At 41.1% G+C, this 18,892-nt stretch overlaps 1 protein-coding gene across 11 annotated transcripts in view; it reads left to right on the forward strand.

Annotated features, from left to right (window-relative positions):
* NHSL1 (NHS like 1) overlaps positions 1 to 18,892 on the forward strand; it is a gene marked incomplete at its 5' end in the record, with an annotated part of 139,100 nt that overhangs the window by 94,069 nt on the left and 26,139 nt on the right. For all 11 annotated transcript variants that reach the window (XM_083434730.1, XM_083434734.1, XM_083434731.1 and 8 more), the window contains 2 exons: positions 2,539 to 2,691; positions 17,342 to 17,469. In XM_083434730.1, the coding sequence (XP_083290856.1) occupies positions 2,539 to 2,691; positions 17,342 to 17,469 (281 nt within the window). The remainder of the gene's footprint in view (positions 1 to 2,538; positions 2,692 to 17,341; positions 17,470 to 18,892) is intronic.

Here is an 18,892-nt window from a genome sequence, read left to right on the forward strand (position 1 = left end):
GCGACTATGGTCTTGGGTAAGTTCACATAAACTTAACAAGTGCTTGGGGCGGGGGCGTGGAAGCACAGATGTAAGGTTTGTGCTTGGGAGAGCTAAGAGCAAAGAGAACATCATGTGGGCTGAAGGCCAAATACTGCCTGGGGGATAATACAGATCTCCCCTCCTTGACACACTTATCACTTTCCTTTATGGCCACCACAGAAAAAGGCAAAATTGACCATGGTGATGTAAGCATATGTGTGCTTTGATTTGGCACAAGTATTTCCAGGTATTTCTGTTAGGTGGTATGGGACAATATGAGGGTAGAAAGGAAGAACTTCTACAAGAAACCAAAATGTCATCTGAAGGCAGCAAAAATGCCACTGTTCTGTTTTTGCAGTTTGCTATAGAAATATAATAATGCAACATTAGGAATTCAACCCAGGTTACTTACTGCATTTAGATTTAGAAATTGCGGGTGGTATTCCAACTAAGTGGGAGACCTATTTAAATTAATTAACTGGGGCATTTTGAGTACCACACTGCACTTTTCTCAGTGTGGTACTCAAAATGCCCCAGTTAATTAATTTTCTCCTTAAATTACAGTATTAGCAGCATCCTTTTCGTTTCTCTTCTAAGTCTTTCCTCATACCTTTATCATACAGTTACCCACTATACACCTTTTTTGTATAAGCAGGCCACAAGTAAGAACCCATTATACAGATAAGAAACAAAACCTATAGTAATTATCTGGGGTGATGTTTCCCATTTCGCCACCTGAGGTGAAACAGGAAAGTGTAACCCTACCCTGCTTCCACCAAAGCATCCCTTCCTTGGGTCATGTGGCAATGCACAGCAAGATATTGTGAGGTGTGGGCGAGATCGCGCCAGAAGCTGCCACTGCTGCTTCTCCACTGGTGGGCAGGAGAGCCACACACCTCCTTCCCAGAGCCTGGCACCTTTTAACTTGCTTTGGGAAGGCAGTGCAATGAGTGGGACTGGGCATCAAATTTTGGCTTCCTTCACCCCCATGATACAAGGCAGTGTATGGTCCATGGGTTCCCTGTTGAAGTACAGTGGTACCTCAGGTTGCGTACTTAATTCGTTCCGGAGGTCCGTACTTAACCTGAAACTGTTCTTAACCTGAAGCACCACTTTAGCTAATGGGGCTTCCTGCTGCTGCTGCACCGCCGGAGCCCAATTTCTGTTCTTATCCTGAAGCAAAGTTCTTAACCTGAAGCACTGTTTCTGGGTTAGCGGAGTGTGTAACCTGAAGCGTATGTAACCTGAGGTACCAACTGTACTCTTGTGGCCTACTTGGTATGAAAAGTTGGCGTGCCCTGAACTGAGGTGTCATCGCTATGCTGTTGCTATCCAAATTGGATTATTGTTAACAAAGTCTAAATGGGCTTTGGAAATTACAGTGGTACCTCGGGTTAAGAACTTAATTCGTTCCAGAGGTCTGTTCTTAACCTGAAACTGTTCTTAACCTGAGGCACCACTTTAGCTAATGGATCCTCCTCCTGCTGCCGCTGCCCCATCAGAGCACGATTTCTGTTCTCATCCTAAAGCAAAGTTCTTAACCTGAGGTACTATTTCTGGGTTAGCAGAGTCTGTAACCTGAAGCGTCTGTAACCCGAGGTACCACTGTATTCAGAAACTTCAGTTGGTGCAAAAAGCAATGATAATACTGATTTATTACTTTACAGATCATTTCATTCCTATCTCTTCCATCTGCACTGGCTTCTAGTTTGTTTCTGATTACAATACAGTTCAGAGTTCTGGTTCTCATCTACACATCCCTAAATGGATTGGGACCAGGATATCTGAAGGACCACTGTCTCCCATGTGATTCTCTCTCACATGCATTCAGCATTGGAAGTCCTGCTATGTGTCATGCTGAGATCTTTGTATTTTGTAGAGCTTTCAGTTTGGGCCAATGTCTTTTATCCAGTTATACAAGCTTTCAGAGAAAATTAGAAATGGAATTGTTTCTGGAAAACTTTCACGTGCAAATTAGAGTAAGTTGCACCATGATTTTTTTCCTGGTGCTTCAGAGAGTGATCTTAATTTTCATGTTTATTTTTCTTGTATGTGAGAAACAAAGCTAAAAACTTGGAAACTGCCTAATAATGAATCTGCAGTTGACACCCATTCATTGTTACTAATGAACTTACGTAATGTAAAATTTTCTGCAAAAAATAAAGCACTAAAGTTTCTGCCCATAGCTGAACGAGGAATCAAAGCCCGTTGATGAGCAGGGTTATTTGCAATCCTTGTGTGGTGCTTTCAAGTCACTTATTCTTCTCTCCCCCCCCCCCCCACAACAGACAACCTTTGACAGGCGGGGTAGGAGAGCCCACCTGTCAATCACCTCTCCTCATTATGACATCAGATGATTGACAGGTGTGTTATCCTACCCATCTGCTAAACATAGGCCATGGGGAGGGGGCTGATATCTGATCCGACAGAGCAAAATTCTCCCCCGCTCCTGTTGTAGAGCATAACTTCAGGTTAATAGCAGCATTCCTTTCTAATTTGACTCTCTCTTATTTACAGCTGTCTCCAATCTAGATGAAGAGAGCAGATGGACAGTCCATTACACTGCACCCTGGCATCAACAAGAGAATGTGTTTCTACCCACCTCAAGGCCACCTTGTGTAGAGGATCTGCACCGCCAAGCCAAGCTGAACCTGAAGTCGGTACTAAGAGGTAGGAAGTTGACAATAATAACACACCATATCATTACAGATTTTTTTCTTTAGCAGTAAAACTCTGTGCCTGCTTGCGTCTGCCTGCTTTCGCATCCCTGTGACCTCTTGTACTTTTATCAAGGAACTAAACAAGTCAAGGAGGGAAGAAAATACCACACCAGTGTTTCAGATGATTATACTCTTCCTGCTGTAACGTGGTCTCCATAAAACTTATTTATGCAACGTGCAGCTCTAGTTGGTTTCAGCCAGACACAATAATATCATCACAAGTTCCAATTGTAGCTGAAGAGGAGGCTGGAAAAGAAAGTCTGAAGAGCCATCCTAGAAATGAGATTGAACCCATCCCGCTGATTACAAGTTTCAGGACAATCTCTGATATATGGAACATGTGGAATCAAACAAAGCAGTTTAAACTTTTGACTTTGAAATATTCTGATTTTAGAGTTCAGGTGTGAAGTGCTGAACAAATATATTAGGTCAGTAAATATGTATTTGTCAGAGTGCATACTGCTTCTGTCCTTTCTTCTCAAAAATGTCTGAAATATATTAGTAAAAATAACTCAAGCTAGGTTAATCCAGTAACTCATAAAAAGTATAATTGCATTTAACCTGATTTGGGTTTTTTTATTTTAAACCATACGTTTTGGGTGATACGGAGGTATGTTCAATTGGGCCACATAGAGGGGGAGAGGTTGCCAATGACAGCTTCCCTTTGAGGCAAGATGGCTAATCAATAACCATAGAAACAATGTAAAATACAAGATAATAGCTAGCTTTTATGCTTGTTCCTGCTTGGATAAGGTTTTAATTTTAACCTTCCTGCAATTTCCCATTTAATAAAAATGCACCAGAGGTCGGTTTCAGACCTATATATGTAAAATTTGCAGGCTCTTTTGTTTTCAGTAAATATTGATTCTCCATCATCAGTTCATTCATATATACCATTGCTTTTGTTGCTATCCCAGCTTATTGGCGCATTGGTTTTGTAGATGGAGATGTGTTTCTATACTGTCCTGGTTCCAGACATAGCTTAGGAAGCAATGCTTTAAGTGTTTGAATTAAATCCCAGAAGACATCTGGTTAGCATGTAAAATAAACAAATTAAAAGATAAATCAGCAGACCTTCCTACATGTTTCCCTAATCTTATACAGAGAATAACATGTTATTGCTCAGGCTTTGTTTTTCCTGTGATTCATTGGATCAATATGTTGATGAGAAATATGGGTCATCCCTCGCTGGTGGTTAATTTCTGCTGAGAAGATTACTTGTTTTATGTATTAATCATATGTTCAATTAATGGCCTGTTAAGCAAAAGGGAACCATTTAATATGAGTAACAGTTTTAGCCCTGGATTTATGTTGATGCTGAGATGTGAAATTTATATCAATTCAGAATAATGAAATAAAAGATAGGCAAGAGGCAGCATGGTTAAGCTAGGCTGCCTTGTTTCCAAGGGAGAAAATGAAATCAAGACTGTTTGCTAGCGCTGGTAGCTATACCCATTTATTCTTTATGGTTTATAACTATTTGAAGCCATTCACAGTTCATACGCACTTGGCTTTGGAAAATGTCTGTCTTTCAAATGCTCTTCTGAAGAACTGCGAGGAGTCCTATGCAATGAAAATCTTAAAGAATATATTTATACATAATAGTTGCTGGTTCCATGCTGAGAAATGGAATCTATGGAACTATAGTTGTGCATTTAGTCCAAAAGCATTCTGCTGGCTGTGAAGTATGTAAGGAAAAAAAATAACTAGATACAATAGTTGTGACCTGCACAGTGTTAGAAACTGAGATTTGAAAGCTAGCATCTAAATGGCACCTTAAACTGAGGTTATGGGTGTAATAACGGAATGTCTAGGCACACTTTTTTTTTATAACAAGAATACAAAGCTGCAAATGAATGAACTGCAGCTAAAATATTATGCTCATTTTTCACATGGTCTAGTCCTGCCCTTGCCCACCCCCCTAAGATTCTTAAGAGGGTCTCTTCTCCAGTCTTCAGAGAGTAGCTGGAAGTGGGGAGGCAGAAGAAGGTCCTCCTTTCCTTCCACACAGCAGTTTTAATCTGAAATCTTAGGCACAATACTGCGCCCAGAGCTCAGAAACTGCTTACACTAATGAAATTCCCTGTCACGAAATGTGCCTAGAACAATGGGAGTTTCAAACACTGGACCGGCATCCAAGACACAGAAGATTAGTGCACTTCTAAACCAGCATTTTTTAAAAGGTAGATTTTTGCTTTTTAAAACAGGTAGATTCGGCATTGACAGGCAGTGAGGTACTCTTGAGAAGTAAGAGGGTCTTACCCAAGAAAAAAGCATGCTCAGTGGGAACTCAAGGTAGCAATAAAATCAGCTTTTTTTGTGTGTGTGTTGCAAATGGGTAGCTCTTGGATCTCAGTTTGACTCTTGCATCAAATTGACCAGCACTGGTTATGGCTTCTGTGTGGGCTTTATGTTTATATTATAATATTTATAAGCTGCCTGGGAACAATTAATCCAAGGTGACTAACATAACGTAAATTCACTACAAGATTCACATTGCTACCTATGCAAGCACAATGCAAAGTTACTAAGCCGGCAACAGACACCAGTATTTTAAAAAACTTTGTCCAGCTAGAGATATATCATAATTTCATAGCATAACAGTTAGAAGTATTCTTAATCTTCCTGGTATTAATCATACAGGGGTTGCTTGAGACAGGTGTGTCTTCAAGGCCTTTTGAAAGGAGTGGAGTATGGTAACCTTTTGTTAATAGGTTCTAGAGCCATGAGGCCACCATAGAAAAGATCTCCTGTGTCATTCCTGGCAAACTCACTGCCCTAAGTTGGCCTTTGTTGCTAAAATTAACTTGCGAACCAGAAATTATCTTGTGAACCAGAAAATATGGTTACAGGTGGCCCTTCAAAAATTTATAAAATTAGCATTTTGAATTGGGCTCAAGAGGGCACTGGCAGTCAATGCAACTGGTATAATAATGGTGTTACATGGTCCAAATGACATGCCCTGACAGGTGCATTTTGAACCAGATGAAGTTTCAAAGTCATCTTCAAAGGCAGCTTCACATAGAGCCACATGGAGGTTTCTTCAGAAAAGACTGCCGTTAATGTACCAGACAAAGCTGAGAAAATGTGTTCTGGCCCTCATGTGGCGTTCAAGAGAGCGGGACTGTTCTTTAAAATGGAGTGCCACTCCATCTAGGACTAGCTGTAAACTGTCGTGTACAGGAGATAACCTCCCAGTTCATAGTGTCTCCAGTTTGCTTTGCTGTAACCCCTGCTTGTTCACAGTCATCCGCTTCTGCATAATAATAGTATGGAAAAATTTCCTAAGTGGAAACGTCTGTGCTCTTGTATTCACATGATAATAGTTGCTCACAAAAGTACATGCTTGGAGAGAATGGCTAGGAGTCTCAAGTAAGCAGAGCAGGATTGCACAAACTAGTTATACATGAAAAGAGCATCTGTGGTCTGAAATGATCTTTGAGGAAAACCTCAGTAAGATGTTGGACCCTACTGGTAGAATGGGATAAGCTGCTAGTTGTAGCAGCTGCTGCCTCTTACTTCTGTCAGGAGAAATGGCACGGTTTTGTTTAGTCTTGTATGCAGTGCATTTCTAGCTCCTGTCTACTCTTCCTTTTCCTACAAAGAATATTTAGAATGTGTTGGTTTAAATGTGCACGCATTTCTTTTGTTTCAACAACACAGCTGCTGTGTGATTTTCATCCCTTGTTCAGCGTCGTAGACAAGCTGATTGAATGCTTAAAATAAAAAAAAAATCCAAAGATTAGAGAAGAGAAGGAACACCTTGGAAATCCAAGTTGAAAGTATAATACATTACCATATTTAAGCACATCCTTTATCTTATTCTCTCACCATTCTCTAAAGGAGAAAATTCAAGGAAAGTGGTTGAAAAGATGCTATCAGCATGACTCAGGGAACCCAACAGGCTTTCCAGTGGCATGAAGCTGAAACAGGCATTACAAATGATATTTGTTAACAGGCTGTCACTGGGGAGCGCTCAATGTGATTATCTCCATTTGTCTTGGGCTAATTTGGATTTCTACGGGGATGTAATCTTAGTACACTTGTGGATGATAAATCGCGATTGCTTCAGTCATGCCTGCTTATCTCTACATTTTGCAAGCTGAAAGACAGAAAAGAAAGGCCTGTGCCTGACCCTTTTGCTGTTAACCGAAATAGATTTTTGAAAAGAAAATACCCACAAAACTATTTATGGCTTTCTGTCCAAGTCATTTCATAGAATCACAGAACTGTAGAGTTGGAAGGGATCCTGAGGGTCATATATGCTGCTATGCTTGCATCCTGCTATGCAAGAATCTCAACTAAAGCATCCATGACAGAGGACCACCCAACCCCTACTTAAAAATATCCAATGAAGGAGAGTCCACCACCTTCCGAGGGATTCTGTTCTGCTGCCAGCTCTTACTGTCAGAAAGCTCTTTCTGATATTTAGTCAGAATTCCCTTTTTTGTAACTTGAATCTGTTGGTTCAGGTCCTACCCTCCGGAACAGGAGAAGACAAACTTGCCCCATCTTCCATGTGACAGCCCTTTAGATATTTGAAGAAGGTCATCATATCTCCTCTCAGTCTCCTCTTTTCCAGGCTAAACATATCCAACTCTCTCAACCTTTCCTCATAAGGTTTGGGTTCTAGACCCTTGATCATCATGTTTGGGCTTATCAATATCCTTCTCAAATTGTTCTGAGCAGGACCAACCTAACAATTCTGTTGCAGATATAATTCTAGAGGAGCGTCTTCTGGTGTGATGTGATTTGAAAAAGGAATCTGTCATTGGCTGCCACTTTCTCTTCAGTTGAATACATTTGGGCCAAAAAATGTGGCCAGTGTGTAAGCAGTAGCTTTCATTGGAATCTATTGAATAATGCTTGACAGTTTTAGTCTCAGATGGACAGCACTCTGTGATAAGCCTGTGTGGGGGCCCCCTCTATGTTTGAACAGAGATGAAGAGATGTTACATCTGAAAGATTGTGATAGTGGTACAAAGAGCTATTTTGGAAACAGCAGGAACTCTGATAACCAAAATGGTGAATTTCTTCTTAGCCATGTGGCAGAGTCCTGGCTGCATGCTTGGTTCTCACATGTACATCAAAGTCAGTTAGTTTGCAGAACTGATATATATATAGTTGAGTTATGCCATTTGCATGTAAACTGTTCTGTGGACAACTAATTTCCTGTTGCCTTTGGAAATGTAATGATGGAAGAAGAATAAGCATCTCTTAAAAACCTACTTGCCTACTCAAGCTTTCCTGAACTCTTGACTCTAATGGTTTTGTTTGTATGCTCCTCTGTTTTGTTTCATTTTTAAAAAAGGGTTTTTTCCCAGTAAATTTTATTAAATGTTGTTGCATTTTTATTGTTTTTATGTAAACCTCTTAGGTAGGTAGACACACACACACACACACACAGAGAGAGAGAGAGAGAGAGAGAGAGAGAGAGAGAGAAAATTGGCAAAATCAGCTAAATTCCGTTAAACCAAACATATTTCAGTTAATCTGCTCTGGCAGTACATCTGTTGGAATTCCTGACTCAGTAAAAAAAAGTAAAAGGGTTTCCATTTCCAAAACTACACTGAACTGTATTATTGATAAAGTTCATGAACCTGCTTTATAGTCCATGCTGGCTGTTTTTCAGCAACAGTCCAAAAGCTGCCGTGGTGTTTCTCTCTAGCATCTTTTTAAAACTAAGCTTGACATGGAACAGTCCTTGTGATAACTCCTTTTTGCAGATGATATAAGGGGTTTTTATCTGCAGAAATGGGTCCTGTTCCAAGTCAGATGCCTTCTTGTGTGGCTCAATGGCTGATGCTTGCCTTATTTAGACTGTGATACAAAAATAGAACCTTCATCAGGATCTAAGTGAGAATTGTGTTTTAAAGTCCTGTTATGATACAGATAGCTGCAGAATCTAGTTGTGTTGCCAGCTGGTCTATTCTTCCATAGTATGCATTGTTGATAGATTCTAAATGTCACTTTCAAATGTCATAATTAATTTCCAACCCGTCATATGGATCAGTAGGATACAATGCGGTCGAGATGCTTGTAGCTAGGCAGATTCTATGCAAAAACAGTCCCATTAGGAACAGAACACAAGCTGCTGGCAGGTCATATCAATTCAAATGATAAAACATAGAAGAATTTAAATACATTTTAGCAGAGTACTGATAGGTGTAGACTTTGACAGATGAGAGGTTATGAAGGTCCTGAAGACTACCGGCATGTGCATTTATGTTCTGCTACAATTTACTTGTTCTTTCCTCACCACTACCATACCCTCAGCTGCTGGCTCTAGCTAGGTTTAAAGTCAAGAGAGGCAGGTTGTCAAGGTAAACGGTGTCACATCAGTCATACAACTGCATATGTGCACCTTTTCTCTCCTTCAGGCAATATGTGAGACCATCATCTTTTGGTGGGCATCTTGGAAAATGAAATAAGGTGTGAAGTGAGTTTTCTGAGCTGTTCCATTGTGTCCCCAGGTGGTATTTGAAGGTTGAGCAAGACCCAGTATTTGCTTCTTTCTACCTGAAAGACACGGGTGGCGCTGTGGTCCAAACCACTGAGCCTAGGGCTTGCCGATCAGAAGGTCGGCGGTTTGAATCCCTGTGATGGGGCGAGCTCCCGTTGTTCGGTCCTAGCTCCTACCCACTTAGCAGTTCAAAAGCACAGCAAAGTTCAAGTAGATAAATAGGCAGGAAGGTAAACGGCGTTTCCGTGTGCTGCTCTGGTTTGCCAGAAGTGACTTAGTCATGCTGGCCGCATGACCCAGAAGCTGTGTGCCGGCTCCCTCAGCCAGTAAAGCGAGATGAACACCGCAACCCCAGAGTCGTCCACAACTAGACCTAAGAGTCAGGGGTACCTTTACCTTTACCTGAAAGATGGTCTGAATTTAGCATTTGCAAATTTATTTCATGTAGACTTGGGCCCCCGGGTCTTGTTAGCAATGTCCCTGGTGAGCAAAACAAGCTTTGAAATTCCACTGAGATCCTGTGCTAGAATGACTGGTGTATGAAAGATAGCGGCCTCAGCTTCTAATTTCTTTCTCCTGAGTCTCATGAACAGTTAGGCCAAGAAGTCAACCTGAATTTAGCGAAGCTGATCATTTCAGGCATACAAATGCTTGCCAGTAGGTTTTCATTCTTTACCTACTTCCGGACATCTGCCAAAACAATGACAGCTCCTATATGCTGTTCTACCTTTTTCTTTTTTTCTAGTCTGGATGCTGCCCCCCCATCCGGCAGCTTGGAATCGGTTCCATCCAGATCCATCTGCTTTGCTTATCAGTGTGCCAGCAGAAATTACTAAGTGCCAGCTGGCTTTTTAGTTCTGGACTTACACCAGTCTGGAATTCTAGTGAAATTGTTTCTTTATTGAGATAAAGGGGAAGAAATGTGATTTGTGGTTTTCAGAGAAATAAAATAGTAAACTGCTTGGTTTTATAAGAAGTACAATGTAGAAATGAAATATTCAGACCATGGACATTTATGCAGCCTTTACACATATAAAATTCTTGAAGGAACTGAATCTGCCCAAATGTCAGAAATGGAATACAGGATACAGAGGGGACCCCAAGGATCATCTAGTCCAACTCCCTGCAATGCACCATGCACCCCCTTCCCATCTAATTGAAATCATACCAGACCCTGCTTAGCTTTGCAAATGTGCTAGCAGTTTGTTTTTTTTGCTGCACCACAAAGAGGACTGTAATCAAGGATGTTAATTCTCTGTTAAGTAAAAACTGTATATAAGTTTCCGCCCTCAAAGTTAAGACATACACAGTATTTATCTGACTCCTGTACAGTATCCAAATGGTCTATCTCTGCTAATCATTGAAAAAAGCAAGGCAGGTCACAGCCTTTGGCAATTGCATGTCCTTCTTGACTATTGAAACTTATCAGCATGGCACTAACTTGAAGGTGTATCTTTTCAGCTGTAAATACTAGAAAGTAACTGGATGCTAAGACTTCTGAGTAGGGTTGGGCACCTAGTGATTCGTTTTCAATGTGATTGTCTGTATATATGTGTGTGAGAGACGTATACTATATTTTTCGATCCATAAGACGCACCAGACCATAGGGCGCACCTAGTTTTGGGAGGAGGAAAACAAGAAAAAATTATTCTGAATCCCAGAAGCCAGAACAGCAAGAGGGATCTGGCTTCTGGGATAGCCGCGCCAAGCCTCTTCAGGGCAGCAGGCTAAGGCAGAAGCCAGGACAGGCGCATCGCTGAAGGGGCGCTGCGCAGTTCTCCCTCTCTGCGCAGTGCCTCTCCTTCGCACATCCTGTCCCCACCCCCACAAAGCCTCTCTCATTCCTGCCCATGCATGTAATGCTAAATCATGGTTTAGTGTTACATGTGAATTAGGCCATAGTGTAGCCCTGGATTTTTAATAGGAGAACCATATAAGGAAGCACTTTATAAAGGTTTGTAATTCATACTACTACTTCATATATATTGAGTGTTGGTATGTTAAACCAGAAAGTCACATATAAGACCTTTCCCAACACCTCTTAGAATTTGACAAACAACATAGGAAGGAATAAGTAGCTTCAGATATCGAACTGACAGAAAACTGGCAGTGATCCCTAGGGCTGCAAGGGAAAATTGTAATTCCTTCCCATTTTGATTATCTTCCATCCCCCCACCCTGTCTTGGCCTGCCTTTCCAAAAACTACCCAGTTCTTTAATAAGCAGCTTCCTCCTTCGGGGTAGGGAAGGGTGAGCAATACACTAGAGATAGTACAGTCATACCTCGTGTTGAGTTAGGTTCATGTTGCGTCTTTTTGGCTTGCAAACATGGCAAGAAGTGCTCTGTGCGCTTCATGCATGTTCAGAAGCGCTCTATCGCGCTCTGCGCTTGCACAGAAGCGTTGTTCTAGTTGTGGACTTTTCGGGGTGCAAACAGCACCCCAGAACAGATTGTGTCCGCAACTAGAGGTACCACTGTATTCAACTAAATTTTACTCAGAGTAACCCCACTGAAATTAATGGCCATAGCATAGTGATGTTTTAAGTTTGATAGGTCTACTCTGAGTAGCACTTAGTTGAATACTGTGTTAGGCTTGTCAAAATGTTATTCTTTGAGTTACTCTTGGAAACCTAAATAATATCTCCATGATCTTTATGCTACAGAAAGGTCCTGTCTGTTTTGTTTTTGCCTGCTTTGTCTTTGTTTTGCTTTTAATGATGCCAACATGCAGATTTTTAAAGGCAACAACTTCTAAGCTCTGCAATAGAGAGGCTTGTTTGAAAAGGAATTCTGTGATCTTCTGCATAACACAAAAACTTCAGGAGTTTAAGTATGTGTGTGTGTGTGTGTGTGTGTGTGTGTGTGTAGGAGCCCTTGAACCAGTGCAGCTAAGGTGTGCCAAACCCAATGTTGCATAGGTATAGCACCACATACCTGCTTCACAGACACCCACAACCAGCAGTGATGTAACATGGTCTGATCTGTGCAGTCACATTCACAGGGCTGGATCATGTGTCTTTTCTAATTTTCCCACATACATGATTGCTACAACTCACAAGGCACAAAACGGGGTGAGCTCCCGCTGTTCGGTCCCAGCTGCTGCCCACCTAGCAATTCAAAAGCACAGCAAAGTGCAAGTAGATAAATAGGTACCGCTCCGGTGGGAAGGTAAACGGTGTTTTGTGTGCTGCTCTGGTTCACCAGAAGTGGCTTAGTCATGCTGGCCACATGACCCGGAAGCTGTACACCAGCTCCCTCAGCCAGTAAAGCGAGATGAGCGCAGCAACTCCAGAGTTGGCCACAACTGGACCTAATGGTCAGGGGTCCCTTTACCTTTATCTTTATACTTAACTAGTATACAGATAATAAATGTAATATATCAAGTGTTTAGTATGGGCTAGTGGGCTAGTGAATTTTCTCAGTTTGCCTGAATTTAGACAAGCAGAAATCATACCGTAAGAAAGTATGACTTTTAATAGCTACCTTTTTACTTTTGTTAGGTGGCCATACAGCCTCTGGCATCCTTTGTTATAATAATCGTAATCTTGTAAAAGATTCTTTCTGCTAGGATATTCTGTATCACTTTCTATATTCTGTCTTTATTTAACAAAAGATTACTTTGAAGTCTAGAAACCTGCTGACTTTTTTGCAAGAACGTCTCAGGTTTTCTGTATCGTTTTAAGAGATAAGTAACCATGTAACATGATTTCAGGAGATGAGAAAACAAAAACCTGGTTATCTGCCATAATCTTGCACTTCTGAATTTAATCATGAAGTTTGGCATTATACTCTATTCAGAGCACTGCAATTAAAAACTCTCTCTGTTACATGGAATTCAATTCCTGATCTCAACAAAAAAAGAGCTTTCTGTTTGTAGAAATAGACGTATAGCATATTTTAATTTGCTTTTCTTCACCAGCGATTTCTTGCTTTTGGGGAAAGCTATGGAACTAGGTAATAGAGTTGCTGAATAAATTTAATTACAGAAATATTGGGTCTGAGTTTGCTAGATTTCAGGTTCTTGTAAGAGCAAAACTTTCTGGAAAGCCAAAGGATATATCTGTTTCCAGGATATACTTCTATTCAGCCACTTCTTACAGAAAATTTATTTTGAAATATAATATTGATATTCTTATGTGGTAGTTGTGTGCTTTTGTAGAGGAAATATCACAATGTGCATTCCATTAATTACTTAATGCCAAAATAGGTTTCTAAGCAGGTTATGATGTATAAAAATCAATTAAACATTAAAATATCAGCATCCATTACTAAAATGCACAAAGTAGCAATTTTGTTAAAACAACACAGCAATTAAGGGAGGAGAGTAAGATCAAGAGTATATTCTGAGTTATTTCCTCATAGGATTACTTTACATGCCCCTGATCATCTTTATTCTTCTTTGTACTTGTTCCAATTAGTTGATACCTTTCTGCAAGTGTGAATGGAAGAACTGGCTCATACTGCTGGATGTGTAATTCAGATTAAATATTATGAATTAAAACAAGAAAAAAAATATTTGATTCACAAGGGTTTGTTTGTTTTTTATAAAAGAAGTGCACCTGTTATGGAAGTGTTTTTTTTTTTTAATATATAAAAACCTTGCTTAAACTATTCAGAATATGTGTATGTATGAATCATGGTAGCATCATGATATGATCTGTATTTTACAGATAAAATTTAATTTCTTGAAAATTGATGCTTAATATATTTTCCACTCTGTGCTCATGACAGATTTTCTGGAAAGGTAAAAGTAACAGTTGGACTAGGCAGCTTAGCATGTTCATCCACATCTTGAAGATTTCATTTTTCCCTTATGTTCCAGCGTCTGTTGCTCTTTAGCTGTATTTCATTGAATATCAATTAAGGAAGAAGACAGGGATTGGGAAACAGCTACAGTAATGATAAGGATTTTTATCTAATTTTAAATTCAGGGCATGTTGTTTGGAAGTTTCATGGAAATATTATTTCAGTTTAATCAGTTTCTCAGCAATTCCTATTTATTCTGAAGAAGGCCGAGGATTGTTATTTTGATAAATGTTTTGTTCTCCATTGGGGGGAAATGTTAGTTTTCTTCACCCCATGGAAGGAGGTTAGCTTAGTAGTCTTTGCCAAAGCTGCTTAGCAGATGGTGATTGTGTAGTGAGCAACATCCCTACTCAGATTCAAAGCATTTTATGGGGGTCTACCAGACTGGTAAATAAGACCCCTATCGCTAGTGTTCTTCTCTCCCTATATCTCGTGTTTCTAGCAATCTTCCACCCAAATGGTTCAATAGACAGCCATCTGTCAATCTAGACCACAGTTTGTCCATTTCTCTCCATCAATTTTGACAACTTCTGTTTTGAAATAAGTAAATGCACACGTGCCCTTTAGTATAGCACATTCCCTGTTACCCTGTGTAAAGTAAATATTGTTTTACCTTCTAAATTGTTCAAAGAAAAACAGAGTTTGGGTTCGTACTGTGTTTCCTTAAGTCTATTTTTCACAAAGTGATATAAATGTGTCTACTGATGGCATGCAATATATTAACGTTTGATGGTTTTGAATCTAGGACTACTTTATAGTCTAGAAACTATAGATAATTACATTTTGGAGTAGAGAGATGCATGGGCAACAATGCAGAGGTCACACTTTAAGACTTAGTCTCCTGGGTTCCAAAATGGCTCAAGACTCTGGGGTATCTACTTCTGCCAAAGAATCAAGATTGAAGCAGAGCAGCAGACTATGACCTTTAATATGTATTATATGCATAATTTATGTATTAAATATGTCCATTAAAATATGCTGGTTTTTATGGTAAAACCCAGAAATGTCTTTGAACTGGAAGGGGCAGGCAGCGATATAAATGTAGGGTTCCAGTCAGCCTAAACAAATGTGGAATTTGGAGCAGAATTTAATATTCAAAGAATGTCAGCATGCATTTTTATATGTAACACGTTTGTTGTTCATTCCGCTGCAAAGGTGGGTTTGAAAGTGTGTGCCTGGTGGAAACTCTGAAGCCAGAGTTAGATTTGAAGATGTTGTCAGGGAGATAAAATACATTCATTCATCCTCAGGACTGGAAAAAAGACAGGATTTATTAAAATAGCAAAACATAACCATAGAATCATAGATCTGTAGAGTTGGAAGGGCCCATGAAGTCATCTATTCCAACATCCTGCACTGTAGAAATCCTTTGCCCAACATGAGGCTCAAACCCACAACCTTGAGATACACAGTTTCCTGTTCTACCAACGTAAGCTATCCCAGCAGTTAGTTGATTGATGGGATTTACCGCATTTTTCGCCCTATAGGACGCACTTTTTCCCCTCCAAAAATGAAGGGGAAATCTGGGTGCGTCCTATGGGGCGAATGCAGGCTTTCGCTGAAGCTTGGAGAGCGAGAGGGGTCGGTGCACACCGACCCCTCTCGCTCTCCAGGCTTCGGGAACACATCCGCAGCCTAGGCAGCCCTGCGGGAGGTCCCGCAGGGATGTCTAGGCTGCAGATAGCAGCCTGCTTCCCGGAGCGTCGGGCGCCCTGAAAGCAAAGTGCCCAGCGCTTCGGGAACACATCCGCAGCCTAGGCAGCCCTGCGGGAGGTCCCCGCAGGGCTCCCCACGCTGCGGATAGCAGCCTGCCGCCCGGCGGGCAGGGCGCCCTGAAGCAGAGCGCCCCTCGCGCCAGGCAGACATCCGCAGCGTCGGGAGCCCTCCAGGAGTTCCCCGCAGCGCTCCCCACGCTGCGGATAGCAGCCTGCCGCCCGGCGGGCGGAGCGCCCTGAAGCAGAGCGCCCCGCGCGCCGGACAGACATCCGCAGCATGGGGAACCCTGCAGGAGTTCCCTGCAGGGCTCCCCACGCTGCGGATAGCAGCCTGCCGCCCGGCGGGTGGGGCGCCCTGAAGCAGAGCGCCCCTCACGCCGGGCAGACATCGGCCAGCCCCACAAGCTCGGGGGACAGCAGGGAGGCGCAGCGCCGCCATCCCGCTGTTCCTCGACCTGGTTGGGTTTCCCCGACCTGCTTTTGGGGGGGAAATAAAGGGAAATTTTTTTCCTTTATTTCCCCCCCCAAAAACTAGGTGCGTCCTATGGGACGGAGCGTCCTATGGGACGAAAAATACGGTACTTGGCCAAAAGTCCTTTTCTCTTCTTGAAGCAGAATTATGGTCACATTTTTTTTCTTCTTTTTGGCAAAGAATATAAGGCTGGGGTAGCTGGTTGTGTGTTTTGGTCTCACACTACTTTGTGCCAGTTCTCTTGGGAACATTGTCACTTTTTTAGCTGAATGTGTCCCAAACATTGGTGGGTGGATGAAGTTGTATACAAATGAATAAATTTGACACTGGCACAATTTCACCCCTGTGCTTTAGTCTGCATATGTTGGTTTGTTGAGGCCCATTTTCCACCAGGGAGGGGCAGTCTGCCAGGGGCCACATACCTAGGTGGAGACAGAACTGAAGATAGGAACATAAGGAACTGCCTTTCATGGAGTCAGACCGTGTAGCTCAGTGTTTTCTGAATGGCAATGGTTCACCAAGGTTTCAGATTAGGGATATTCCCAGCTCTACCTGGAGATACATACCATGAATTGATTTTTAGGACCTATGAATTTGGGAACTTGAGCTATGGCCCATTCTGAAAATGGATGGCTTGAAAATGGAAAGCAGGATATAGAATACCCTGCTTTAGTTTTCATCACGGCTAACTCAAATTAGAATTCCCACTCCTATGCAGATTTACTCAGAAGGAAGCTCACTGGGTTTGAATGAGTTAATCTCAAATAAGCATACAGATGCAGGGAACAGATGAATACAACTACTGTTCTGGAAAGCAAGCAAAACTAATTCCTTTCTGACTTAGGCTTCTGGCATGAGCTTGCATCCAGTGAGTGTGTTTCGAGACAGTGGGAGTTGGGAATGGAACTTCTTTCCCCAAACCATACAATCAGAAAGAAAGTTTTAAAATTTGAATATAATATTGCTCCTTTGAAAGGAGGAGAAAATACTTTAAAAGGCCAGGAGTAGTGCAGCCATAGGAGGTTTTAGGGGTTGCATGAATTGAGTTTGGGTACCACATGTTGCTTGCAAGCTGCCTACCTTGGTATCTAGCAACCAAAACACTAATGTTTATTTTTTATTTTTCTCTCTCCATGATGTACAGAATGTGACAAGCTGCGAAGGGATGGCTATCGAAGTTCTCAATACTATTCTCAGGGCCCAACTTTCTCATCTTCTTCCAGTGCAATCTGCGGAAGTCATCACGATGACTACGAAGAAATTGAACAAAAGGTGAGGTACCAAGCACCCTAGGAAATAATGTAGTATAATGCACATATAATCAAAAATTAAATCAACATAAAACACAATAGAACTCTGCAAAATATTTAGAATATAAGGGCCTTTAAAGCTATGCTGTTTTCAAAAACACCACCTATAGTGTGGTTCAACTCAAAGAAGAAAATTGCAATGCAAACATCTCTGGCAGGCAGAAGTACAGATTTTGAAACCGGTTATATTAGTGTTTGCTGCTTTCATGAGCAAATAGAAAATAAAGCCATTATCCCTTTGTGAGCAGTAGCTTTGTTTTTTTTGTTTTTTAAAGTGTTCAGAGTTCACCTTACATTTTATTTCAGGCATTTTGTTTCAAGCAAGCTTGATGTGTTCAAAGTGGACTTAGTGCAATTAGGTTCTCTGGAAGGAAATAAACATAGCACTATGTTTATTTGCAGCTTGCCAGATGGACCGTTCCCCACTCTCTCTCCTTGCCCCATGCATTATTCTGGGGGTTCTCCTGCCCCTGCCCCAATTTCAGGGACCTGAGAGGGAGGAAAACCAGTGTGTGCAGGCGGAAGTCCTTGTGTGAGCTTCCCCTGACAGAACTCATTAGTTGAATCCTTCCCTCTGTTCTAATTGTGCATTTGTTTCTTCATTGTGATTTCTGTATAGTATCCACTTGAGTAATACTTGCCCCTTGTGCAGGAATCTGTTATGTGCACTGTGTTTCATAGCTATCAACTCCTTATCCACCATCTTCTTTCTTTTCTCAGGATCAGCTATGAACTCATAGCATATGTATGTGCTCAACCACTCGCCTTGTTCTCATACATGTGTGTACAATATATAATAATACTTACCTACCTTAAAGGGTTATTGCAAAGATACTGAAATCCTTGAACAGTGAAGACAGCACTGTTTGGATGGGAAGTTGTTGTTGTTTGCACCCTTCTAGCTCATTTAATCATGAAGTTAAAGGCTGCATAACGATACTTAAAAAATAAACAAACACAGATGTGATGCATTTTTCAATAGCCTCCTCACTCCACTCCTTCCCTGTTGGTCTTCAACCATGAGTGTGTGCACTTCAATTTCCCACCTGGAGAGGGTGGGATTCATGCATGAAGATCTTGAGATGGTATTATTTACTTTCAAGTAAATATATTTAGAGCTGCGTTGGTTTAAATAAAAAAAAAAATCTTAGCTAGTTTTTGGACTATGATTTTTTAAATATTATAACAGAAAATAGAGTGCAATGTCCTCAGCAAGTCAGTATTTCTTAATAGTCCTGCAATTTTGTTCCTGTGTAGGAGAAATTATTATATATGTGTTATTTGCACAATCAGTAAATTATTAAAACTGACTCAATAAGTGGCATTATGAGGAGATTATAGAACTGCTGAGGGCTAATTTATAGTGAAATGCTACCTAATATTAT

The sequence above is a fragment of the Podarcis tiliguerta genome (genome assembly GCF_965153285.1).
Source record: "Podarcis tiliguerta genome assembly, chromosome: 3".
NCBI lineage: Eukaryota > Metazoa > Chordata > Lepidosauria > Squamata > Lacertidae > Podarcis > Podarcis tiliguerta.